Genomic DNA, 26,823 nt, shown 5'->3' on the forward strand with positions numbered 1-26,823 from the left:
AATGAGCTTCTTAACAGAGCTTTATATATAAATTCCATCTTAACTTGGACAGCATTTTCTTTTCTTGAGGAGCCCAATAAATGAGAACAGTTTTCATGGGAAAAAAACCCTAAAAAGCATGTAAGTATATTCAACCTATCCAAGCTGTTGAAAACTCATTTAACTCACTTTTAAAAGGAGCAGTAATAATTTACTTGTTTTTTTTAAATAGTAGTTGAGTGTAGAAAGGAAAAGACAAAGTACTTTTCTAAATGTACAATCTTATGTTTGGATCAACAGATGCTCACTCAACTCAACACCTAAGTCTTGCCATTGCAAAAAAAGCCAGTGATAATCAAATTATTACATGGGTACTTCTAAAATTTTGTAACAACAAAACTGCAGTTAGCTTTCTAAAGTTATTCTTTCAGATAAAAATAAAAATTACTGCTCTGCAGAACTAAAAGCTTGCTACCTGAACGCATCTTCTACACAAATGCAGGCTTCTTTTGCATGGCTTCTTCACAGCTAAATAAACCAATGCTTCAGTCTAATGACACATCAAGTTTCTACCAGGCTGCATGCCATTCACAGAATACTATCCGCACTACTCATTTATCAAAATACACACAGCTAATTTGGCTAAGAATGCTAGACCAAGAACAGTGAAAGATTCTGCTGTACTCCGTGGTTTTTACTGTCTCAGTTTTACTAGCTATGGAAAGGTTGTTACAAGAAGTAAATGCTGTACTTACCACTTCGGCCAATGCTGATATAACTTTGCCCAGAGTTGTAAGAGACTTGTTTATATTTGCTCCTTCCTGTGAAAACATAATCCAATATTATACAGCAATTAAAATTGTTCAAACGAACCTCTGTAGACTAAATGAGCCAAATGTGACACCCATCATCAGACGGGAAAAAAAGCGCCTTCAGTTATGCCATTATTTTTTCCATACTTACAATACCAATCCTTTCTTTTCCTATCATTTTTCAAGCAATGGCTCCATGTGATGCTTGCACACCCACTTCCCTTTCTTTACCCTACATCAATGGCCCAATACCTTTAATCGGGTTCCTTTGGCACCAGTTGAATCGGCTCGCTCACTGCCAGCTAAATCCACAAGACTAATCTTGCTGACCTATAGAGCAAAAACACATTAACAATGAGAACTAATTCTTGGTGAACGAGAGCAAGAACAAAATTTCAAAGAATTCTATGGCATGAGATGAATTCTACTGTCTAAAAAAAAAAAAAAAAAAAAATCATTGTACTGTGCTTAAAACTACAGTCAAACAGCATTTTCACAAGCTATTAGCTTAATACTGTTACCTTATGGATAAGAAGTGTCTGGGATTATGCACTGTTTTAAGTAGCACTATGCTGTACCCAAAAAGACAGCGAGATCTCACATGATCAGACCAAAACAGAAGTAAAAAAAAAATCGTTACTGCTACAGACCACACAAGAATCTCAAAGGAAAAGAAAAACTCATGTTTCATCCTGACTCTAGTAACGCCAGCAATAAAGCACTGGCGTATCAAAAGCTACAGAGTCCATGTCCATTAACAGTAACTTTAGAGGGTCTTATCATTTGGTGGGTAGGTGTCTTCAACACAAATTTTTTCAGATCTGTCCACAGTAGTCAGTTCAGAAACATGAACATTACCTGTGTTTCATCTACTATTGCATGCAGAGCCTGTATTGCAGAGTAATAAAAGCCAGAAAACTGTTCCATACTAAACAGGGTACCTCCTTTTAACATGAAAATTCCAGAAAGTGCCTAAATCTCACTCATCCCAATCCCTGTGCCCAAAGGAAAGAACTAACAAGGCAAACATTTTGCACTGACAAGCAAAACCACAGAAAGTTCTGGGAAGACGACTGGGGAAGGTTAACTTATTTTATTTCATACATCCTTCCCCACAGAACCTAGTCCTTACAGCTGTATTTTCCTCACATCTATATATTCTCCTCCTGCACATATTCCCCATTTAGTTGTTTTTTAGACTACAATCAAACAAAATTCCATAGAAAAATAAAAGGGCTCCATCAAGGCACAAAGCAATTCACCCTTATACAGAACACCAGAAAAAACATTTAATTCTCATTTTCTTGTCATACTGCCAGTAAGTTATTACAGGGAAGATTTATGAAAAACAGTTGGAAAGCCACTTATCTGTAACATACCTTCTCTGTAGAAAGATCAGTTTCTGTGTCATGTTTCTTCTGAGTAAAGACAATTGTAAACACAGCATGAGAGCGGCTGCTGGTTTCATTCATGTTGGTAGCTGCCACAGTCCTAAAATATGAAGAGATACAGACATGTTTAGAAAACAGTAGCCTCTCTGCTGCAAGCACAACTACCTGCAGGGCTGCATGCAGCTGTAGAGGAATGACACCAAGAGACTGTACAGTTGATGCTCTGCCCTGTAACCGAGACCAAGCCATACCAAATACCATTAAGAAACCCCTTGATTTTTCACTCCTGGATTAGTCCCACCTTCATCACAGTTTGAACAGAGCTTTCTCAATCTGTGTACTCAATCTACCTTACACCCAAGAAAACATGAGCAGCCTTTATGTCAATCTTTCCCACACGTTGTTAAAAGAAGCCTACAGCTGACACGTAAACGACTACTAATGAACCAGAACCTAAAGCTAGAATGCCAACTTTAGTCCTGAACCACTTGAATGAATAAGGAGACTGTGATGATACAGTACACAAAGGCAGGAACAAAAGCCAGCAGAATTAGTCACATACTTCATCTCAAGCCACTACAAGCTTTAAATATCTATACAGTGATTTGCAGCACTATTTCACCACACAAATCAATTTCAGTCGTTTAATAGCATTGAACAGTGCATAGTGCAACAATATCCCTCATGTGAAATGAGTTTTTAAGAAAGCATCACAAAAGGTATTTTAAATTTGCTGCTATATGCCATATATCGCAACTGAGATAAAAATATGTAACACACTACCATCACTAACCTGGCTTTGTTCCCGGCATCCATGAGGTCTGCAATGTCTGTATAAGATGTGACTGCTAACTTGGACAAATCTTCCACATATGGTCCAAGCAGAGGATGTTCTCGCACCCGCAAATTCCCTTTGTTCTTCGGGTTCAACAAGTCTCTGACTCTCTCACAGTAAATCTCCATGTAACTCACCTGAAAACAGGAATTTGCATGGACAATTTAGTGCTTTGCAGCATTTTAGAGTGCCACTGGTGCCAACTCCCTCAGTCCACTACAAGAAAGCTGTAGGCGGGCATCTCCATTCATGTAACAGCTTGACACAATGGCAGAAAGGAAAAGGAGTCACTAGTCTCACACATCAGATCTCCCACATATACTGCAGACCTTGGATCCATGTATAGGTGTCTCAACCATTTCAAAAAACATTGGTGTTTAATTAAACATGAGTTCACAATCATCTTAACAGCTTTAATATGACACAGCAGAAAAACTATCTTTCTAAAGAGGCAAAGAAGACAGGTGGTAAAAGGAGTCTGCTTACAAGGAATCTCTTATGAACTTCCCAAGCAAACTTAAGCAAAAAAGTTTAATTTCTTTGTATGCAGAAACAACTTTTGATTCTGAGCTGTATCCACATCTTGCTGTATTCCTGACTCATCAGTACAATTATTCAAAGCACACTAATCTTAAATCTGAGCCCTTTGAAATAAATTATAAAGCTTAGATTTGTCACGGCACTATGCTTATCCTGATCCAACAGCAGCTGCAGCAGTCCAGATAGTAAATATTAAAAGAGACAGTAAGTTACTCACTTTCATTCTGTGGATTACAGATGTAAGCAACAGCCTTAGAAATTTAGAGATTGAAGATCTCTTTTTGTGTAAGTGCAATGCAGAAAAATGAATTCTACATCCAAAACAGATCATAATACACTATTTATACATTTCCATCACTACTTCTGTCTAACTGCCTCCCTTCTTTGCTTTTTTTGTCAGATGCTCATTCTTTTGGAGAGATGATTTCTCTCTCACATGCACAAATCTATGCTTAGAGACATAATCAGGACCATAAACAAGTACCAAATAGAAAAAATATCATGAAAATGTTAGAATATTCGCACTCACAATCCTAAATGCGATACTCCCATGGTATTCAAACATTAATTCATCAAATGTTAATAAAATACAAATAAGTGAAGTGTTAAAATGGATTGATTCAAAGCCTAATAGTTTTCCAGTTCTGTAACTTAGAAAATAGTAATGATAGGAGTTCACATTTATTAATAGCAATCACATTTGACTTCCACCACTTTTGGTCTTCCTTTCTTTCAAAGCCTGCAACATACTTGCATGTGAGACTATTAAAACTGATTGGGGAGGGCGGGGGAGCACACAGGTGGTAGACAACACTACTGTAGAAGAAAGGAAATACCATTTCTGCAAAGTGGCTGCTTTTATTTTTATTTTGGAGCAGAACAGGAAGACAGGAAAAGAAACGGTGCAGTACGACAGCATATGAAAATGACTTTCTAAACACAAAACAACCTAAGGATAATAATTAAGAAAAATTAAGTACTGACAAATTTCTTATGTATGCACAACTTAAACATTTTTTTTCTGTAAACCAACCTTACTAACAGATGTCAGGTAAGACTCCATGACTAAGCTATTCTAGACAATTCCTGTAGAGAAACAAGGTATAAATTATGACTATTCTAATTGGCAAGAAATATGTAATTTTCCATCCAGCAGTCAAAACAAAAAGTTAATCTACAAATTCATCTTCAGGTTTTTCAGCCCATCACTTCTTTCAGAACTGCTACACAGGAGGGGGGGGGGGAAGTGTCCCAGAAATGTTTTATTACATTTGGCTAAAACATAAAACGGCAAAAAGACACAACGCCAAAAAACCCCAACACCCACACACAACAAGAAACCCCACACACAATCAAAAATCACCATCTTAATGCAACATCAAGAACGCAGCAACTAAGCTCAGTTTGATGTTCAACACACAGATATTCTTTGATCCCTCACCATACTCACCTCTACGGAATATGACATTTCTTCATTGCTGTTGTCATTGATTTTCTCAAACAGTTCTTCGCATAGCTAGAACGGGATTAAAGCCAAGTCAGAAATTAATCTTTACCGAGTAGTAACAAGTACCACAATATGTCATTAAACTGGCTTCAGAGTGAGGGCAGGGGAAGAAAAAAACCCCATTACATCAACCACATACACCCTCACTGGGAAATTCTACATCACCATCATTCAACCTTGTTTTATAGACGACCTGAACAATTGTTCTAGGTTTACTATTCTGTACTATAAAATTAGAAAAAGCCCTTAACTGAAACTGGAAATAGTAATTTTAGAAAGGAATGATGAAAATCTTTAGTCCTGTCCTAGCCTCATAAAAACAACAGCCTGTTTATTCAGTGTGTTGAAGTTCCAAAATCCAGATTCAAATCAGCAGGCAGAAATTATTTCAAAATTTGTTAGCAGTATTTTTGTGTGAAGGATACTTTAACTACCAGTGGTCTACTTCTCTCAATAGTGCTTGTCTAGAAGTAACAGAGACCCAAAATTAAGATTATAAAAGAGGAAGAAATGAACAGTGGGCAAGCCATGAATATACATCTGGAGATTAAAATGAAAAGCATGGGTACAGAGAGGAATAATTGTAAAAAGAGGTTTCTGGAACACATATCTACAAGCCACTGTATGAAAAATGAACAGATAATGAAGAATATAAGCAATTTTGAAAGCATACACTCTAAAGTATTCAGTCAACACATGGTTTAAGTACCATAAAGTGTCACACTAGGTTGGCAAACAGGGAACTTGGCCAAAGCATAAGAATTTAATGTCAACAACCTATACTACTTGGAACATGATTGTGCTGTACCTTCTGTGTATGAGACAAGAAAGACAACAGATGCAACAACATCTCCCTGAACAGATAATTCATTTTGTACTTTATGGGCAGGCCTCCCAGTGAAACTGGAAGGAAAAGTTTTTGTTTTAAAACTGTAGTAGATTACAGGAGCATTATTCAATTGGGAGCAGGGGTCAGGAAAATGTTTAATTCTTATGTATTTGAAGTTTCAGAAAAAACAAATAGAAGTATCCCCATCACAACAAAAAAATTTAGCACAAAGCTGTTGTCACAGATTTTCAGTTCATTTCACTTATTACATCGTTACTTTGTATTACTGTAATAACACCAAAATGCTTAGGTATAACAATTCTGTCCTTCATCACATTAGTTCTTTCAACATTATTTTAAGCTGATCACCAGAACACTTGCAACCTATTTCAGCACATATGCCCATGCCATTAACGGAGAACAGCGCTCCGTGTCATCTATTTCATACCTGTGGCACAGGGCCAATGTCTACTGCAGACCTGCAGCAGAATGAGGACTCAAGCTGTTCAGCATTTTTTTTTATTAAGACTGAAACCCTGCCTCAGATTTCTATTTTGAGAATGGAGGAACACACTGTCTTCCAACAAACTTGGTCCACTGTCAGTGCCTACACACTGAGGAAGGCCTGCACATAGAACAAGTGCCACACAACCAACAGCTACAGAATGCTAAATTCATGGTGACAAACTTCTGCCAGCCAGAATTTCTTGTGTGGGTATCTCAACTTCTTCAAATTTCATGGCAAATGTCAAAAGAAATTTCAGAGAAGGAAATAACACTGGGCTGTGCTCAGTTGCCCTATTTTTCCCAATTTTTTCATTTTGATGAGCTTAATTTCTTACAAAGATATATTATTCAGTTTGTACCCTTGGGAAACTTATCACTACAAAAAGTTCCTGACATATTCATCAGTAATACCACCTTGTATTCAGTAGGAATTCAAAAAGTGCTTAAGTGCTATCCTAGCTAAAGTCAGAGAAGGGGACAAGAAACCCAGTGACTAAGACGTCTTGATTTACTAGTTTGCTGGGGAAGTGGAGAAACTGGACGTACAAAAAAAATATACAGATTTTACAGTACAATTTAAAAAAAGTCACAGCAGGAAAATTACTAAAAATGCTTTTTTTCCCCCAGTATCCTTTCACTTCAGAAGTAAGCTGTGGTTCTCTTGTTAACCATTATTGCAATATAAAAAAAGCATATCCACAAGCACGTGCCTGAACATGCTATAAAAAACCCAAACGGGTTCTGCTCTACCTGGGGGATTATGCCTGCTTGGCTCTCCTCCTGCTTGCCCATCATTGTGTAGGATTTCCCAGCTCCAGTTTGTCCATAGGCAAAAATGCATACATTGTAGCCCTCAAAGGCATGCAGTAACATCTCCTTCCCAATATCATTGTACACGCGGCTCTGAGATGCAAAGCAGGGATCTTCAGGCTGAAAAGACATGAAAGCGGCACAAATATAGTCTTATCCTATCATTCAAGATCACCAACAAATGTCATTCAGGGTGTTTGGGAGGAGGGAGTCAAGGGGAGAAAATCTAAAGTAGAGTTCAGAAAGTCAATACAAACAAATAAAGGACTGGAAGCTACAGAAATCCCACAGTGGCTGGTCTTGACAAGGGGTCTGAAGGGTAGCAGGGGGAAGAAAACCAAAGTTGCTCACATTTATTTTGTTTCCTTTTTTTAAGATTAAAAGAGTAAACAAATCATTAACATGACCAATTTTTTCTTGCAGCTGATTCTACTGTCTAATAATCCAGGTTTCGATTTACAACCTCCAGTGACTACAAAATCTTTATGTCTGTCAATACATATTTCGAATTAGCAAGTACCTGAACTGGTCAAGGAATCTATCAGAACATTTTTCTATGGCTAAATACAAGGTTAGCAATATAACATTAAAAAAAAAGCTACTTTAAAGCAATTTAGCCCAGTGATAAAATAAACAACACTCTACTGCAGATGCACCCTATGACAGAAATCTGTATATGGATAAAGCAAGTGACCACCTCCAAACACTCAACTGAAAAGTTTGTTACATTTTGAGAAGAGGCACTGCTGCACATGCAGTGGAAAAAAATAACCACAAGTTATTGATGTCAAAAAGAATACACTTGCCAGATCTCAAGGCAAATACACAACTTGTACAAAACAAAACTTCATGAATAATTCTCCATTTTTTAGGTAGTGCATTTCAGGTACTCGGGCACTGTACCGATCAGACTCCAACATCCAGTCATGAGAGGCAATCCAAGATGCAGCTCCAGGAATGGTACAGAATACAAAAATGCTGAGAGAAAGCTGGATTCAGGGTATATGCTCTTTTTTCTGATGTCCTCTCTTGATCATTTAGGCAAGTCCTTAGTAAATACACTTGAAAAAGTTATAATACTAACGATTATCTATGCAGATGTTTTAAGTTGCACAATGTAGTAGAGATTGCATAGATAACATGCTACTGAAACTTAATTTTGTAAGGAGTATGTCACTACATTGTATGTGACTACATTATTCTTGATCTATCATTCTCTCTCTCTTCCTGAAGCGTCAGATTTTAACATTACTTGCTCTTGAAATCAGGACAGATATAGCTGTGCTAACATTCTAATGTCGGGATCAAGGTTTTATCAGACCACTTTCTTTCCTGCTAGTTTTCAGGAATTACGTTCATAATGTTCCTCTGACTGATCCTGTAATCTACTTGCACAGGTGCTCTGGAAGATTCGGTAAATGAGCTATAACAATCCAAGTTTTTCCATCATGAAAACAACCTCATTGGCTACAGATTTGCTCAGAAATATTAATTCTTATTTGCACCATCCCAGTAACTAAAATTAATCTTAGAGAAACACATTATCCTTTCTTTCTATATCTTTTGAGAAAATAAGGCAGGGGAGGGGTAGATGGCAGAACACCACAGTTCTGCTGCAAAACAATTACTGGAAGTCAGCAAGTCCTTAGCACCAATTCGCAAGAGGGTGGGGCAGAGATGCTAGATGAGAGTTTATTGCTTTTCCAGCTATCAGAAACACGTATCACTACTCCGTCTTTTCCAAATCTGCCAAGGGAATCCACACCACATTTCTCCTTGATCTATAAGAACTCTAACAACTTTCACTTGTCTAAGAACAAAACTGAATTAACTGTGGTTCACAGCCATCCTTAAAATATTTAGAACAGAACACTGTTGGAGAATACTTTTCAGTAGTCTTTCAAATATTTACAACTTGTTATTGAACTCCAGGATCTTTTCTTTCTGCTCTCCCCCAAACAGGAAAAGACTACATACAATGACAAGCTTTTAACCTGAAAGAGGGTGAGAGACACAGTGCAGAAACATCTCACAAGGATCACATGAACAGAAGAGAACGCAGTTAGTGTCAAGCCAGTCAACAAGAAAAAAAACAGTTTTTTTGTAAAAGAACTTACCGATGTGTGGGACCAGTAAGAGTAGTCAAAGCTGAAGGACTTTGGTGCTTCCTTAGGATTCTTTGGGTTGATAATACCTACAAGAAATAACATTCAAACTCAGCTAACTCAACATTTAGGAGCATTATTAATGAGCTTGCTGACCCTCAACTTAACATGTGAATCTGAGTATTCACAGAGTTGCCACATTGCACAGGAGTAATAAGATTGAAGGAATAGATGCACAGCTTCCTAACACAATGTTTCTGTAGGCCTTATTTCAAATAAATCAAGGGGGGGGAAAAATCCTAGAAGGAATGCTGCTGCTAAACAAAATTCTTCTGTTGGACAGAAAACCAGAAGCAGGTCAACCTGGTCCCCTGCCTTTTAGAATGGTACAGGCTTTTATCAGTTGAGGGGTATTAGCAAGGAAGACAATCTGAAGCACAAGGAGTTCAAGAATCCCTGGAGATTTCACAGCCGCACAACTCAAGTCTGTTTTGACATACATGTTACACAGAACAAGAGCTCATTGCAGAAGGATTTGCTTTAAGAAGCTTAGTATTTTCAGGGCATGGAAGAAGATTAAAAAAAAGCTGGATCTATAGACATTTCAGAGATTGTCTGCGCAGTTTATTTCAATGCTCTTTTATATGCACAAAGCCTACAGACAGATTTTTATTAGGGCTGACATTAACTGAACCAACCAAATAACTGGTAAATGTTCTTAAAGCATACAGCCACTGAATCCCGTAGTGACCCCCGACCAACTTGTGTACTTTCTCTCTCTGGAACTTCTGTATAATATACAATGCCCCTATGACGAAATTCACACACGCACACACAAAAAAAAAAGCCAGAATGAAAAAATGCTTGTGTGTAGTTCCTATGTGATAGCCTTTAAATCCCTGACTTAAGATCAAAAAGCTGATCTCCAACTGCCTTTTCAGCTCTTGCAATCCTTGACTTCATTTTCTTTCCAAGGCATTCATACCTAAGAATCTAAGAACCTTCAGTGAGTTAGTCACTGAACACTTTACAAATACCAGAATAAACGTGCTTTTTAAAAAACCCTTTTTTCTCTTCATCTGTAAATTTTATGCTCTTTTCCTTTTCTCACATCCTCTAATTCTTTCAATATCTGACCCACAGATGTGCATTCCCCACAATTAACAAAAGCTCTTCCAAATACCTTTCAGGTTGTTGGTTTTGGTTTGGTCATTTGTTTTGGGTTTTGGTTTTGGGGTTGGTTGGGGTTGTTTGTTTGTTTGTGGTCGTCGTCCCCCCCCCCAGCAACAAAACAGCTTCCTATAACCTTTGCTGGGGGCTGGGGAGGACGGGACCGACAGACAGGTAGTACAGAACAGATTCAGCTGTCATTTTAACGGCATATGGAATGTCTGTTGTTTCTGTATTCCAGTGAGGGTTCTGCTCTTGCTGCAGAAATGAATCTCTACTGCTTTCTTCTTTTCAGTACTACAGCACTGGAAATACTTAAATCTATTCTTTCCAGCAGCTGTTTTCAACACCATCTGTGTAAGGACAGACCGTAAAAAGGCATACTCTTGAGTATATCAGAATTAGATAAACCACCTTGGATTTACACACACCTATTTCCATCTAAACCAGCAACTTGCCTCTGGGAGCGATACACAGATTATGGTACGTGCAAACAAAATCCATAGAAAAAAAAGCTATACAAAGGTGGTGACAGTTTTCCTGGGGATGATTTACATCCTGGTATCAGTCATTCTAAACAAAGGATGCTTATTTCTCACATATTTGTGCCAGTTAGACTATGCTTTGGGAGATGGAGGCTTTTCCTTTCCTTTCTGCAATAAATAAGACTTCTAACACCCACATCTCTTATTATTTCAAACACGAACTTAACATCATGTTGCACCGAAGTCTCTGAAAATGTCGTTAGAGAATCCCTACTAAAATTAAATCACTCTTCTACCAGATGCTGTGTCCCTGAGCAGGGCTGTTGTCCAAAATCACAATGTGGAGGAAAGATCACTGTCTGGATTGCAAATAGCAACAGTTGCTACACTATTTCTTGTGGCCAACTCCATCTCATTTGGATGCACCTTGAGCTGACATTCTTGCTTATAAAAGCTGAGAGACATGCAAAGCCAATGAATAATATGCCTTGCACCAGTACAGTATCAAATGGCAAAAGTGCTTGTGGCTTTGGAGAGCAACATGGGTATCAACACATAACAAACTGGTAAGCTAAGCAATCATATATGGCTTTAGTTTCCTTTGCTGGTTTTAACCAAACAGCAGTACATCTACAGCATGCTATTAAACCAGTTCTAAAGTGCGTAACAAACCCCAGAGAACAACCCCCCTGCCCCAAATCTGAATGAGCTCTCTCCTTCCAGTGTATTACAGACTGCTACAATTCAACAAATCCTCGTTTCTTATTCAATTACTTAACATCAAGCTCTGAAAGGTAAGGAAGAAGTAATGCCTTGTACCTGAAGCTCCTACCCAAAAAAGCAGTACAAATAAAAACCAAGCTCCACATCAGTTCAAAGTAACAACCTTTGGGGGTGAACATTATTTTCTTCAGTTGTTTTGGGTTATAATGTCAAGGGAAAGCCATCTAACCACTGAAAGCAGAAAAAAAGCAGCAATAAACAGAACCCATTCCTAGGTACTGTATAACACAATTCGAAGTAGATACCTGAAAAAAAATGTATTGTCGGCATCTCTCCTGACAATATAGATTCTGCTGCTTAATCTCAACAGCAAACCTTTGTAAGCCAAATTTTTGATAATAGTCACGTGAGAGGAGTCATGGCATTGGTTACCCAAATGTCACATTGATGCCGTTTTATTTGAAGGTGCAAATGCCATCAGAAAGAGCACTTCAATCTCGCTTATCTACCTCGTGGCACAATTGATTTGTCTCAGAATCAACAGTGAAGTAGCAAGTATCCATAACTTATTCTCTTCCATTTTTATATTGTTGTCTATAAGCAAAACGGACATTTCTCTTGGCCAAGGCAAAGCTGCACTTGGTCTCTCCAAGGAAACAATTTAATTGCCTTCTAAGATTCTGCTGTGTCAGAAACAGAAAACAGAACAAGTAGCATAAATTTCAGTATTATACAAAACTAGGTTTGATGTGAAAATACATGCTTCCCATTAACTGTTTTTTAAAACACCCTAAAAATCTCTAGGAAGTCTACCACTTCCAAAAAGAAAGCAAAGAAGCCAAACATTTAACCGAAAGAATAGCCAATTTTTCCACTAAGCTCACTAGACATAAAGGTACATTGAACACCCATGAAAGACAAGATCTCTAGCTATGCAATAGGCTTGGTGTTTCGAAAGGCATTACAAGCTTGCCATTATAGTTTCATCCTACTTGCTTCAAGCTTAAATTTGATCCACCACACTTGTGATGTTCAGGCACCACGATTTGCGCAAGTGGTTCCACTCTGCCCCACTTTTCTTTTTTAAAAAAGACATATTATTATTTTCTCAGACAGGCTTTCCTTCGCGCCTTCACACAAAGTTCCATGTCCAGGTCACTATTCTGAAAACTACTTTCTAGGATGCATGGTTTTTGTAAAGCATATCTTCAGAATCATATCAGGAAAGATATTATTAACGTGCAAGAAGGCAGCTCTGTCAGAGGTTGGGAATGCAGCTGCCTGGCCAAAACCTTCCACTGCAGCAGGAACGGGTAAGAGGAAACCTCTCCTGGCTGCCAGAAAATCTGCATGCTATCCCTCACTAGCGTGATCCAGTCACCGGCTTTTCACTCAGCTTCTAATCCAAGCCTGAAGTCTGTTTATGCCCATTCTTGTTCCTTACACAGAGTCTTACATCCTCCCGTTTCAGAATCACTGGTTTAACAGAATTCTCAGTCTGTCTACAAATAAATCCAGCAGAGCTGGCTGAATTAAGAAAATGTAAGATTACAACCTCAACAGATTTCAACTGGACTGAAACCCTCTTCATTTGGAACACTGAGCACCAAGTAAGTAGCTATCAGCATCAGTCATGTCTCACTGGGTCTGAGTTTGAACCAAGCGATCAGATATACAATAATGTGAGAAAAGACACCTGAAAGATGACAGTGAGGCAGCTAAGAAACCAGGAATTCAAGTGGAAGTAACTGACCTAACTTGAAGGTCTACTGCACCAAGCATCATCTTTGGAAGGACCAGCAAATCCATGAAATCTAGCTGCTTTTAAAAGGAAACTAAAGGATATTTCTGAAGAAATTGAAAGGCTTCTTACAGTACAGGTAAGCTTTATCCTAAATTCATACACAAAATTGGAAAAAAAGGAATGATCATGAAGAAATTAGAGTGGAGTAGGCAACACTGATTTTATGTACCATGTTATTCAGCAAGCTGTGTTTTCACCTGGAAAAGGAAACAAGTAGAATTTTAAAGAAAGGACTATTTCCAGTGTCTCCAATATTGCTTTTCAGTTGTTTTGTTTGTTTTTTAAATCATGCAAGGCTAAGATGAATTGTACTAGTGAATCATGAAATAGGTCGTCATCTATCTCCTCTCACCATAGCAGACTCATGGTATGGTAGCAAGCTAATGTTTTAATTACAGAGCCTCAGGAAACGAGAACAGCAATGAGGCAGACAATCACAGCAGGAACACATTAATGGCCTTTTTATCTTACAGAATAAATTTGTTTATCTGCTGTTTCAAAGGTCCAGTGTGGCAATTAACTCTTCTGTTTGCAAACTGACACTAAAGCTTTGTGCTGCAGCTACAATTAGTTACCATCAGCATGGCACCGTAGCAACTTTGAATGTTGGAGCTAGTCTAAGCAGCCAGTTTCTGAGAAACTCAATCCCTTTTTCAGGCCCCTTGCTTCACCAAGAGCCAACTTCTTAGGTCATGTGGAATCTTTCAGCTTTCCACAAGTTAAGTATTCTGCAACAGACGGGATATTTTACAAAGTCACCATCTCCTATACTGTTGCTACTGAAAAGGGTTACATGCATTAACTCAAACGTGGAAAGGATGAAAAAGTTGAAGATACTATTTTCTGACTGCAGCGTCTAAAACACTCTTCTGGGATCAAAGGAGCAACCACAATTTGGGTTAATGTCCACCATTTACCTTTGGAACAGAAGGCTGATTAAAAGGCATGAGAACATGAATGCTTTAAAAATACACTCTACAAATTGTTAATTTGGGTGAGGGAGATAAATGCCCATATTATTCCTTTTCTTTACATAAATTACCAATTACCAGAAAATTTTAATAATATGCTTCACCTTAAGGCATAATATGTATATCCATTTTCTATCTTTGTAAGCAAACAGACTAAATAGAATGTGTGAACAGCTATGCAGCATTACCATTTTATTTGAAGCTGTGTATTTAACACCCACTGCCATCCCAGCCTAGAGACACAGCTTGCATTTTAAAAGTTTATTTCTCCTTACGGTTCTACAGCAAGTCATACAGAGCTGCTGTATGCCATCTGAGGTGTCTCTAAAGCAGCAGTCATCCATATATTCCCTGAAGCTCAAGTTCTTTAAACAATTCTTTTTAGTTGCTTAGTTGTTTAAGTTCAGTGGTGGTTTTCTCATACCTGTAACTACAAACATATGAGTTTTACATATCACTGACCAACAGTTTCAAAACAAATGTCTTCACACCAAACAATCTAAAATTTCCTATCATTATGAAGACCCACGTACTTTAACTAATTAGTGTACAGGACAAGTATATAGAAGGAGCAGTACAACCTAATAAAAGATAAGGAGAAAACAGGAGCAAAATTAATGAAGGAACTATAATTTTAGATGTGCTGTATCAACAGTAAGAAAATAATCTACACATAACATTTAGATTTTAACATGCATTTACTTAAACAAGCAACTTCATTTCTTGGCATAAGGTACTTCCACAGTCCATCCTACTTGTTCCTTAATTAACATTTTTCATACCATTCACCATCTGCTTTATCAGCTAGCACAAAAATAACATACACTTTCAACCTTTCAAATCTATGAGATCAAATTCATTGCTAGTTTTTACTTTTCGCAAAAACTGTTACCAGACTTTTAAAATAACACTTCACTATTGAAACAGCACCCATGTATTTTGTGATCTGTATTATTTTGCATATTTAAACTTTTTTGCCTTACAATCCAATCTTGATTTGTTGAAGCTCAAATTCAAAAAGCAGACCTCAAATATGTTATTTATTTTACAATTATAACCTGAGTACGGAACACAACAGAGAGGTGATGCAAAGTTATAGTCTTCTAGGACACTTCTGGAAGCAGTGCTCTGTCTTCTCACCCCTTCCTAAACATATACATAAACACATTCCCACTTCAAGCCTTCATTTCTGGACTTACACTTCCACTCCCAATTAAAACTAACCAAGTCAACAGAGAGTGTGAAACCTACAGAGAAAGAGCTGGGGGGGGGGGGGGAGCAAGCAAACTTATACAAGAACAGCCCCCTCATTCCATTCCCATCTATTCAGCCACATCAATATTTTTGCAGACAAAAAGAATGTCCAAAACTACTTCTTAACCACTTAAATGTCATGTCAGATTACAACACTGAATTCACAGTCCAAAACTCATCTGTTTCCATCCCAGTCAGCACTGCTCCTCAGCACGTTACAGATTTTGCAGGTTAGAAATTATCTGCAGTTCAGTATCTGGAGATGCAAGCAATTCTTCCTAATAAGCTCTTGGAATATAGAGACAAGAGCACAAAGCACACAGCAAGTAAGAATTGGAATTTACTCTTTTATCCCTCATTGCATTTAAAGTCAAGTCACTAGATTCAATAGCTCCACCTCTCTCTGTTAGCGATGAGAGTCGTGTTACAGGGCATTTTGCCACTAGACATGCCACATATTAGTCACTGTAGGGTGCTCCAGTGAGGAACTGACTAACTGCAGTTTGCCCTTCAGACAAACACCAGCAGACAGAATTAACTTGGGCTAAATCCTGGGATTAGCTGATACACAGTCTGCGCTGGAGGGAGGTGACAGACTAATAGATTAATATTAAAAAAAAAAAAACAAAACACCAAAACAAAACAACCCCAAAAACCCTATTGATTGCCAATCAGAAATGAAACCCAATAATGCTGTAAGTCAGGTATGGAACTAGAGAAACTAAGCTTCCATCATTTGTTCAATACAGCCTGCTTTCTGTTGTTTACATCTTCCATTCCCATCCATACTGCTACCACATCTGTCAATGCTGAAGACACAAAGCCTCTTTAATTTCTATGTATGAAATAAAATTAGGTTTCATCTCACAAGAGGCTTCACATCAGCCTCAATAATTCTCCCAGTGGTAGCAGTAACCTACACAGAGTACACGTTCCTACCAAACGCCAACTTACTAAGAGGTAATAGCTAGTAAAAAAAGGCACTGTGCTGTCTTCACTTTTCTTCTCATTAATCATTGGTAAAGGAACAGAAAGAAGATTTCAAAAAACATGCGAGTCTAGACAGAACTTAGAAAGGGCTAACATTCAGGGAAACAAATACCAAGTAATTTATTTCTGTGCCTTCTTCAAATTATTTGAATCAATGTAAGCAGTAGTTTCATTTTATGATGTCTGAATAATCAGTTTAACCAATATAAAAGATCTGGGGCTTTCAGAACTGACTCCACAAGACCAAATTAACATTAAATATACAGTCTCTTAAAAAGCATGGGTATGGAAAATAAATCTGCACCATCTGTAGACTGGAACGACAACAATGAGAATATGTTCCTTACCAAGAGCAGGGTGGAGCAGGCATTCTTTATTTGTTGGAATGTGAATAACACCCCAAAGACACGTTTAATACAGGCTTCTTTCCTAGGCATACGTTGCAATCAGATATATGGCTATACTGTTTTTATAAGAGAGACTTTCAGAGTTGTTATTATAAGAGATAAATTAAGGGAAATGGACACTTCCAGCTTGTAAAGCAGTGCTTGCTTTTCAAAGCATTGTTTGCATTTTTCAAATCATTAAAAGGGAAGGAAACCAAGTAGAAGCTAAGAACAGCTCCTTTGGAATTCAACCGGATTCTCTCCCTACTGTGGAATTTCAACCCTGTACTGGGAGAAAGGTTGGATGGGGGAGGGAGTTAGGCTCAACAGCACCAGAGCAAGGTAAATGCTTGCTCACAGAAGCTGCTAGAAAACCACTCTCATCCTCAGCTGCTCTTACAGATCCAAGTGCTATAAATACCATCTCTTCAGCTGGTGTTCTTGGAGAACAGCATGCCAGCAGGCTTTGCACCAAGTGAGAGCTAGTCGAACCATACTGTTCTACCTATCAAAAACCTGAACTAAAACCATTCCAAAACTTCCATTGTCAACTGGTTCCCTGAAAATGGTCTATTGCAAAATATGCTTATCAGGTCTATGCAAGGCTAAGTATGTACGGCTAAGCACTCTGAGTTGAGATGAATTCTTTCCTCACATTTTCTGTTTCAAGGCAAATAAAACAGTATCTCCCTCCACCCCCTGCTTTTATGTGACTACATCTCCAAGAGCCAACAGCCTTCTCCAAAGGCCATTTTGACCTTCAGACACATGCCAACACTACATTAAGAGAACATCATGTAGCACTGGAATCCTGGGGAGTCAGTTCTGCCAGCCTCAGTATGTTAAAGGATTCATGTAGTGAAAATACCCAATTCTTACAGTAGTTCCCATTGACAATTTGCATTTTCTTTACTTCCACTTGCATACTGAAAGGTGGCACATTATTTAAACATTTCTTAAAAAGAATCAGCTCTAAAGCCCTAGTTCTACATGAGCAGGCACTAATTCTGAAGGGGCAGCATTTCTGTTTACTCACCACTGACAGAAAACTTCTCTGGGTTCATTAGTAATATTATCTCTCAACTGCAGTTCTATACTAACTTCATAACAGTTTTTTTAAACTTAGTCCACCTGCTTTTAACATTACCCAGAACATTCTAGCCATCCCATGGTCTTGCTCCAGGCCCACTACTTGTCCATTAAACAAAAATTAATAAATGATAAAAAACATTAAATATTCATGTTCTCCCACTGCCCTGAAGTAATCTTCCAAATAGATTTTTTTTCCCCTTTTTTTTTTTTTAAGCGTGCAGAATTAACACTTCTCAAGTTATTTTGATACAACCATGAGAAAGGCTTTAGGAGGAAAACCAAGCACCTAGAAAAACTCAGGTTTTTTCTTCTCCAAAAAAGTATTCAAGGCTTGTAACAAAACATATCAACAGTCAATAGTGTAGGGCATTCAGAGCCAGCGATTAAGACAGACTTATGGACAAGCAACAGAAATCCCTAACCCTGCACAACATTGAGCTCTGATGTTCATGTATAGAGTCTTTGCTTGTTGCCTGTATCCAGCGTTACCTGTTACCCACTTATGACTCCCACTCCTAGAATGACCCAGTACTATTAGAAAAACACTGGAGAAGCAAAACAAACTCCCCATGAAATTCCACTACTGGAGCACCTATTTAAAGAGAACAGCAATTGTCTCCATTTTCTCTTAGAGACAAACTTGCATTTAAGCCTTCTGTCACCTGTTACAGGACTTGCAACAAATAATGTAATTGGTAACAGCACAGTCAGGAGATGAAGTTGGGCGACCTCTACTATTGTGACTTCTTTCACTTCTCTTTCAAACCAGTTTCCAATTCACCCACCCTCCACACAACACACAATTTATCCTCCCATAAAAGAGCCTGTTTTGATAACACGTCTACCACCAATGCAATGTACTATTAACATATTGGACAAGCATTCATTTAGTTTTAACCCCAGTTATGAGGATTTACAGACCAGAGAATCAGGGCAGGGGTTAAGTGACTTTCCTCCAGTGCTGTTTATTTCCCCAAGACAACCTCATCATGCAAGATACAAGCATAAAAAACTGGAAACACTTAAAAAAAAAAAATAAGAACAAGCTGTTTGCAGAAAAAACACTACACAAGACATCCTTCTAGAACCAATGCTTTTTGTCAGGCACAAATCATTAGAAATGGAGTAAGACTTTTATGTATCTAAAACTCTGCATTTTCAGAAGACAGATGGAGAGTTTGAGATTACCTACAAAAATGAATCCACCTATTCTATACTTCCATTGAAAATGTCTTACATAATAACTTAACCTTTTTTTATGCTCCTGATGAGACAACTACAATGTACTCTTTAACTTGCCTTTAACATATAAAAATAGGTAAAGCTATATAAATTCCCATTACTTTACAGTCTACATGTACACAGTACTAGTCTAAATTAAAAAGTTTCTTGTAAGGACTTATCAGCAATTTAGACCAAATTGTTTCTATGATACAAGTTCCTTTGTGAAACTATCCAAACTATGCTTACAGAATACTACTACAGAAAAAAACAAAACCAAACTTCTTCTCCTGAAGGCATACACACACACAATAAGGTTTCTCTTCTATTCGGTGTGTCTTTTCATTACTGAAGCAGTTAAAAATTAGGTCAGAAAGAAAAAGTTCAGGAAACCATACTTTTTTCCCCCCCTTTAGGTTTGAGCTTCTTTGAAAGAGGTTACTAAAGTTTTAGAGCCACATAACAACAAAAAAGGCAAAAATTAACAATATACCCATCAATGTATACCAATAAAGTACTGCCTGAATTACTGATGAAGTTACCTTGCTCTATGAACCTCTCAATACTTTTGACTTTTGTATTATTTTTCAAATATCAGCAATTTTAGTATTATATTTCAAATATCAATAGACAAACACACCATAAATCAATAGCCTTTTAAGTTAAGGCCTGCTTTCCCACCCATTTTTATTTTGTTCCAGAACAATCACATAAAGCAGGACACATCTTAGAAGGAAAAAAACCAAAACCACCAACCAAAAAAAAACACAAACAGAAAAGGAATTCAAATTGGATGATACTCTATGAACTTTTTTTTTTAATTTAAATACTGAGGTTTAGACCAGAGCTTTATAAACCTTAGAGAGAAAAAAACCAACCAACCATTAGAAGAAAAATACTTTTTTCCTCAACAAATTAACTCCAGAACACCTTCTGAAGTTTTGCCGATGCCAAGGATGCCTGCCTGAGAACCTAACTGCCATGTGTCTACAGCAGCAGCTGTGACTATTGTTACTGGCAGATGGGACCGCTCCACTGTGCCTGTTTTCATTAAACATCCAATACCTTAAACAGTCCACAAAACAATCCTCCAACATTACCAAGCCACAGAGACTATCACTGAGTTAAAATCCAAATAGGTAATTTTCAGTCCTAACCTGAGGATCCAGTTGCACTCATATCTTTCAAGATAACCTAGACTGTGCAGGCACATTTCTACATTAATATGGTTCATGGCAAAAACCAGAACATACAACAATCTCAGGTGAACAAGAATTTCCGAATTTTCGTTTTACTCTGTCACTGGCACCCACAAGATGCTGAAACCTATCTATACTCACCTAGTGCACAATTAATGTAACATCAATTGCAGAGGACATATTCCAAGTAGGATACTTTATTTCTCTCCTTCATTAATTCAGTTTTCTACACATTTACTTAGCTCTTTAAGAGTAAGCTAGTGAATATCTAAATGCTGTCTTGTAGCTACTAGCTTGAACTTCTGCTTTATTTTCATATGGTTTTATTTATGCATTATTTATTTACATACAGAATTATCAAATCACTTCCACACAAAACAAACCGCCCAAACAAGGAAAAAAAAAAAACCACCAGAAAAACCACAACACTAGGGAAGTCTTTAGGCATAGAATAGCTTAGCTTTTTGTTTCAATAATCCAAGACAGCAGCTGCCAGCATTGTTTTTATTTCTTACATTTTGAAATCTGATACAAGAATGATACAAAGTCTACTGACACACAAAATGCTCTTAAGTCTATAGTTCACCTTCATCTCATGTTATTACACAGCAGAATCTTTTTCCTACTCATCACAAAAACAGTAACTAATTAAGTGGACAGGCAATAAGTAATTAATACATTGTGGGTAAGATATTGTTGTAAGTCATTCCAAACAAAAAAGTGAAAAAGCAGGAGTTAAAGACAAAACATATTTGACCAAGATATACTGCTGACCATGATCTATCTGTTCTTGAATTATTCATTTCAAAAAGCTGCTTGTGAGTTTGACCCAGAGCATGATAAACCACCTACCCAGTAATTTAAAGAAAATATTAAAGCAGATGAATTTTCACATTTATATAAAGACTGGAAAAATTAAACACAGTTATCTCAAAGACAAAAGTATTCTTTCTGAACTTTACATGTTTCAACAATAGGTGAGGTTTTATCAATAAACCACCACTGCAAAAAACAACTTAAAGGTCCACTGAATATGCCAAATATGAAACAGGCAGCATCAAGCTAACATAGTGAGGACTGCTGACAGAGGGATCACCCTAGGGAATTAATTACCAATATGAAAAGCCCTCAGAGCCCACTGATGTTTCCCTTCTCTCACCAGGAACCCTGGCACTGCTGACTACACTACAGGCAATGCTACAAGCACAACTATACCGTGCTTAGGCCTGAATAGGTACGTGCGCCTGAGACTTACGGGCTTATGTTCATATCTACTAGCGACCTCTGTATAACAGACAATATAGATATGCTCATAAGAAGGTAACTCCAAAAGAAAACAAAGCATTTAGGTCAGTTGAACCCACTTAGCTAGCAGATGCTTTTGGAAACAATCTTATGTTCTGTAATATCATATCTAAGTGACAATAATAAAAAAAAATAATGGTCATCTTTATAATCCTACTCAGTTACAGTAGGTTTTTGATTAGTGATTTGATGGTGACATTACCTTTTCTTTGGAAAGCATTTTGCATTTCCAAATTAACTGAAGTAGTAAGATTTTGCAGCTTCTAACTTCTCCTGTCTTTAAGAATTCCTCTGTTATCATCTATTCTCCTACCCCCGCTTCTCCAGTTTCCACTGAAGAGCTTTTGGCAGTATCATTCAAATGGATACCATCTGCAATTAGATATGATCTGAGCAGCACAGGCTTTCTGCCAAAATACCAGCCCCTTAATGCAGTCAGCACACGTGACTTCAGCTGGACTGCAGAATTTCATTTTTGCAATGTATTTTAAAAACATAAAGACTGACAATTCTTATAGTGCAAGCTAGTGTATTACTGCAGATCAATACCTTTGCAACCATAAAGTGGAAAAAAATTTGTCTTGTCATCTTAGTATAGTAGCAAAAAAAAAAAGAAAAAAGATACACAAACAGTATGTTTCAAGTACCAATTTCAATATTCCCATATTTTGCATCCTTCTGACACAAAAACAGAAGTCCTAATTACTCAAAATAAGTGCCATTAACATTGAGAGCTAAAAACCTTTGTAAGAACTCCCATTTTCCTGAGATTAAAGACTTATATAAAACTGTATTCAGCTACACTGTCATTTTTTAAACACTGAGAAATGAGAAAGATGGAGATCTACTATGGATCTTGATTAAAGGTCTTGATCTTCTACAAGGAAATGACATAAAAGCCAGATAGGATAACAAGTTAATTCTGTAGAAGACCTCAAGCCCACAACAAAATTACACTTGTTTTGCTTCTAAGGCACAGTTAAACTCAATAACAAAACTGAGAATAAGCTTTCTAACCCAGGAGGATGCACTGATTTGCTGGCAAGCCCACCATGAATGACAGGCAATCTCAAAAGCTGTAAACAGCCAAATTCACACAAAAGCAGACAAACAAAAGCAGCGTGTCCGGCAGCAACCCTGGTGACATTCTGATTTCAAGAATATACCCTATTATGGATGTCAAAACACACTCCTTTTTTCATACATTCAATTAAAAAAAACATAAATGGAGCACACCTGTGATAGACTTCATTAACTGTATCTCTATAGTATTTTCCTTAAAATAATGCGAAGCACCTAGCCCCAGTTTAACTAGGATGTAGTCTCTGCCTGTATCAGCCAATTCATTTACAGAACAGACTTGGACAAATTTATAAACTCGGGACCCACAAAAGATTTGTAGAACAGCTTGGCCAATCAATGCTTAAAGAAGTAAAGTTTAAGTAACAGTCAAAAGCCCTTCTTAGCTACCAGACTTCACACTGTCTCATCAATCCTGTCCATCACAATAGTCCATTAGGCTAAATTCCAAGACAAGGGAACTGTTAACTGTCTTGAAGGCTTAAAATAGTCACTACTCAAGATATCACTAGCCTCTTGGATTTGCCTCCTTCCAACTTGACTAGTGTTCAAATGAAAAAATAACCTTCTCAGAAGCAAGGTATGTAAGCCTTGATCATTTCACCAACACTTTTGAAAGTATGAAGCAGAACCTCCATAGGCTAGAATTACTACTGAACTCCCTTTATTTTGAAATTGCTGCAACAGGCACAAGAGTCAAATACATTGTCACTTTGTGTAGTCGGCTTTTAGTCAACAACCTCAGACATTAATAATGAGTTAAATAATGCTAACTGTGAGCTGCAAAGACTGAGGGATCATGAAAAAGAATCCTGACAGAAACAGCAACAGCACTCAGCCCCCAAACCTAACACGTAGCCTAAAAGCACACCAGAACAACTTCAACTTGAAGTTATGTGCATCAACTTCATTAGGAAGATTCTTTGGAGAAAAGACTTCCGCTCAGGTTTTTTCCCCACCAAACAATTCCTTATTCATATATTTTATTAGATGATCTTCTTCCACTCAACAAGTAAAATTACCCCTGTCTGCTGCTTCCTTCTGTATTTCTCCTCTAAGAGAGAAATACAGGGGGAAAATAGCCCACAGATTGTAAAAACATGTAACTGATGATTCCTTTCCCAGTCTGTAATGGCCCCTGATGACTTAAACCTGACCATCTGTCATATCACCCTTCTTGTATCAGAGCCACAGGACTCAAATAGAAGGCTACAGATTAGAACATTTCCAGAGCACAAAATATAGCCAAAGCTGTGAAGAAACTTCCAACTAGGTAAGTCTGGTAACATTTTTCTCCTTTTGAAAGCTGATGCAGTTCCTTAAAAACACACCTTTGTAGTGCAGCCCTAGCATTCAGTAACAGAACCAATGTCTTTTGACACTGGTCAAGAAAAGGAACCACATTTCAAACTCAGACAGCTTGCCAGAGATTCACTGGTCACCTTTGTCACTGTACCACAAACAAGCAGCTTCCACAGGCTCCTGGAGTTCAAAAATCTTAAGCATCTAAAATTACTGCTGTCATGTCATGACAGCAGCAAGAAAACCTATTACAGTGGCACCAGTAGTGCTGTTGTAGTTCACAGCTTGGTGGCATTTCTGTAACAAATGCCATCTAATGAAGTCTATAGTTCTTTCATGCTGCACTGGTTTGGTCTGAAAGTTGGCAGGCAATGGTGGGATACAAGCACCTGTTTCTACATGAGATGATTTCTAAACATCCCTCCGCACCAAATTAAGTGGAAGTTTTGAGATCAAACTAAAACAAGTTTCTTTGGGCAATATTCCACATAAGGTCTGAAGATAAGAATTTACTGCACTGAAAAGCAAGCTCTCTTCTGTATGATGCCTCTCTTCCAATGAAACCATAAATACTGTATATAATTTAAGTGACCACAATCAGGACTTAAATTCCTTTGCAGAAGCAGGCTGAAGTACAAGCTTGACTAAAAAAAAAAAAAATTAATATGGAGGAGCTTGTATGAAACTTCCTTTGTATTAACAAGCATAAGTAAATACTCAAGTAATTGACAGCAAAGTAACTCTGTGTTCTTGGAACCTTATTTCCTATAGCTATATAGACAAGATGACTCTACTTGATTACCTAACAGTGAAAAACTACTGTAACAGCAGCAGTTTATAGGTAGAGCTATTAGTCAACACATGAGCAATGATGCTGCAGCAAATGGCATCAATACTGTCTTTACCTTAAGAAGCAGGTAAAAAATAAAACTAAAAAAATAAAATAAAAATCAATAAATGGTGTGCCCATACTCATTTTCTCATAAAAGAGTCTTCTCCTCCAAACTACACCCACAACAGTTAAGAACCCTAACAGTTCTAATGGGTTAGAAAATGAGATGATTTTATGTAGTTTGCTATTGTGACATTGTTTAGACATCTGATCTATAAAGCATAAAACATCCTTTTCTCCTCAACTTTCTCACTCAAATTATGCTCCTCAACAAAGGCACAGAGTGCAGAATAAGCACACCAAGAACTAAAGCACCAGGCCCAAGCAGGAGTTACACCACAACAATTCGCATGTGGTGGTCTGCAATGTCTCACTGTATCTATCAGTCTACACGATATTCGCACACACTTAATAAAGTTAAAAGAAAATTTTCACCTTGGTATTACAATCTTTCTGTAGAATTCTCAAGTCATCAGAAGCAAACACCATAAACTGCATCAAAATCAAAATACTCATCATTCAGTCAAAATTTTTATTCAAATTCAGAGAACACCCAGTATGCAACAACAGCCTCAGAAGAGAAGATTCCCTAAAAGAGTAATTCTATATAATATAATGGGCACGTGTTCAGTTTACTCTGACAAAAAGAAGAGTGTTAAGCAGGAAGGGAGAGGCGAGAGAAAGACTCCCTTAGGAGATTAAAAAAAACTTACTGGTTGAGTTGCCTTGCATCTGGATGATACATTTGGATTCTTTGCTGGTTTCTCGAGAATTGAAGGGCCGGACCCGAACAGCCACCTTCACTGAAGCCCCCGACATTCTGGTTGCTTGTATTACAGTCAAGAAATTGAAAGCGAAGGGATCAAGAGTGTTTCAGGTTAATCCTTCTTGTTGGTGTTTTCTGAAGAGAAAAATATAATTTAGTTATTTACAGCTATTGCGTTAAAGACGTTGATACAATTAGGGAGGTTCAAAGTTGTTTGATTACTTCAATTTCTGCTCTGCAATCACCCCCACCCCACCCACCTCCCTGAAGGCTGTCACTTCAAAGACAGAACTGGAAATACACTTAACAGCACCAGTACACTGTCTCCTTAGTCACTTCTGTCACCTGAAGCAGCTTTTTTGAAGTGTACAAACATATTTGTTTTCATTACTTGGTTTTCCTCCCAGAAGGTAGGGATACCAATACCAAAATGAAGACCTGGTTGCAACATGTGTTAGGCTTAACCTAACAAAAGTTAATTTTAGCAGTAAAGATACAGCTACTTAGATTTCAGCATGAGGTAGCTAACCGTATACTACATATCTAGGTTCTCTAGCTGTCAACCCTTGCTGTCACAACACATTAGCAATAACATTAACACAAGCGTGATGGGCCATATCACACTGACTTTCAATACACACACCATTCCAGAGAAAAAGGTGTATCCAACAATTTTAAAGAACCCTTTGCATTCCTGGGAAATTCCTCTTCACAAAGGAAATAAAAACTCATTTCCTACTCTATATCTAGTGATTAAAGGACACAGCACTCTAAGGAAGAAGAGGAATTAAAGATTATTGCCTTCAGGGTAAATATTACTACCTATCTTCAGAAAATGTTCACTAGTAAATTCATCTTCATTATCAAA

The 26,823-nt window shown here is 37.6% G+C and overlaps 1 protein-coding gene across 30 annotated transcripts in view; it reads right to left on the minus strand.

The window, feature by feature from the left end:
- The window catches only part of KIF1B (kinesin family member 1B), a 96,841-nt gene that overhangs the window by 65,020 nt on the left and 4,998 nt on the right, over positions 1–26,823 (minus strand). For all 30 annotated transcript variants that reach the window (XM_037378613.1, XM_037378611.1, XM_037378600.1 and 27 more), the window contains exons 2-9: positions 25,903–26,090; positions 9,328–9,404; positions 7,151–7,330; positions 5,008–5,073; positions 2,976–3,154; positions 2,171–2,282; positions 1,044–1,121; positions 735–800 (exon numbers count right to left, since the gene is read on the minus strand). In XM_037378613.1, the coding sequence (XP_037234510.1) occupies positions 735–800; positions 1,044–1,121; positions 2,171–2,282; positions 2,976–3,154; positions 5,008–5,073; positions 7,151–7,330; positions 9,328–9,404; positions 25,903–26,008 (864 nt within the window). In that variant the 5' untranslated portion in view covers positions 26,009–26,090. The remainder of the gene's footprint in view (positions 1–734; positions 801–1,043; positions 1,122–2,170; positions 2,283–2,975; positions 3,155–5,007; positions 5,074–7,150; positions 7,331–9,327; positions 9,405–25,902; positions 26,091–26,823) is intronic.

Source organism: Falco rusticolus, chromosome 3 (genome assembly GCF_015220075.1).
Source record: "Falco rusticolus isolate bFalRus1 chromosome 3, bFalRus1.pri, whole genome shotgun sequence".
In the NCBI taxonomy this organism is placed as follows: Eukaryota; Metazoa; Chordata; class Aves; order Falconiformes; family Falconidae; genus Falco; species Falco rusticolus.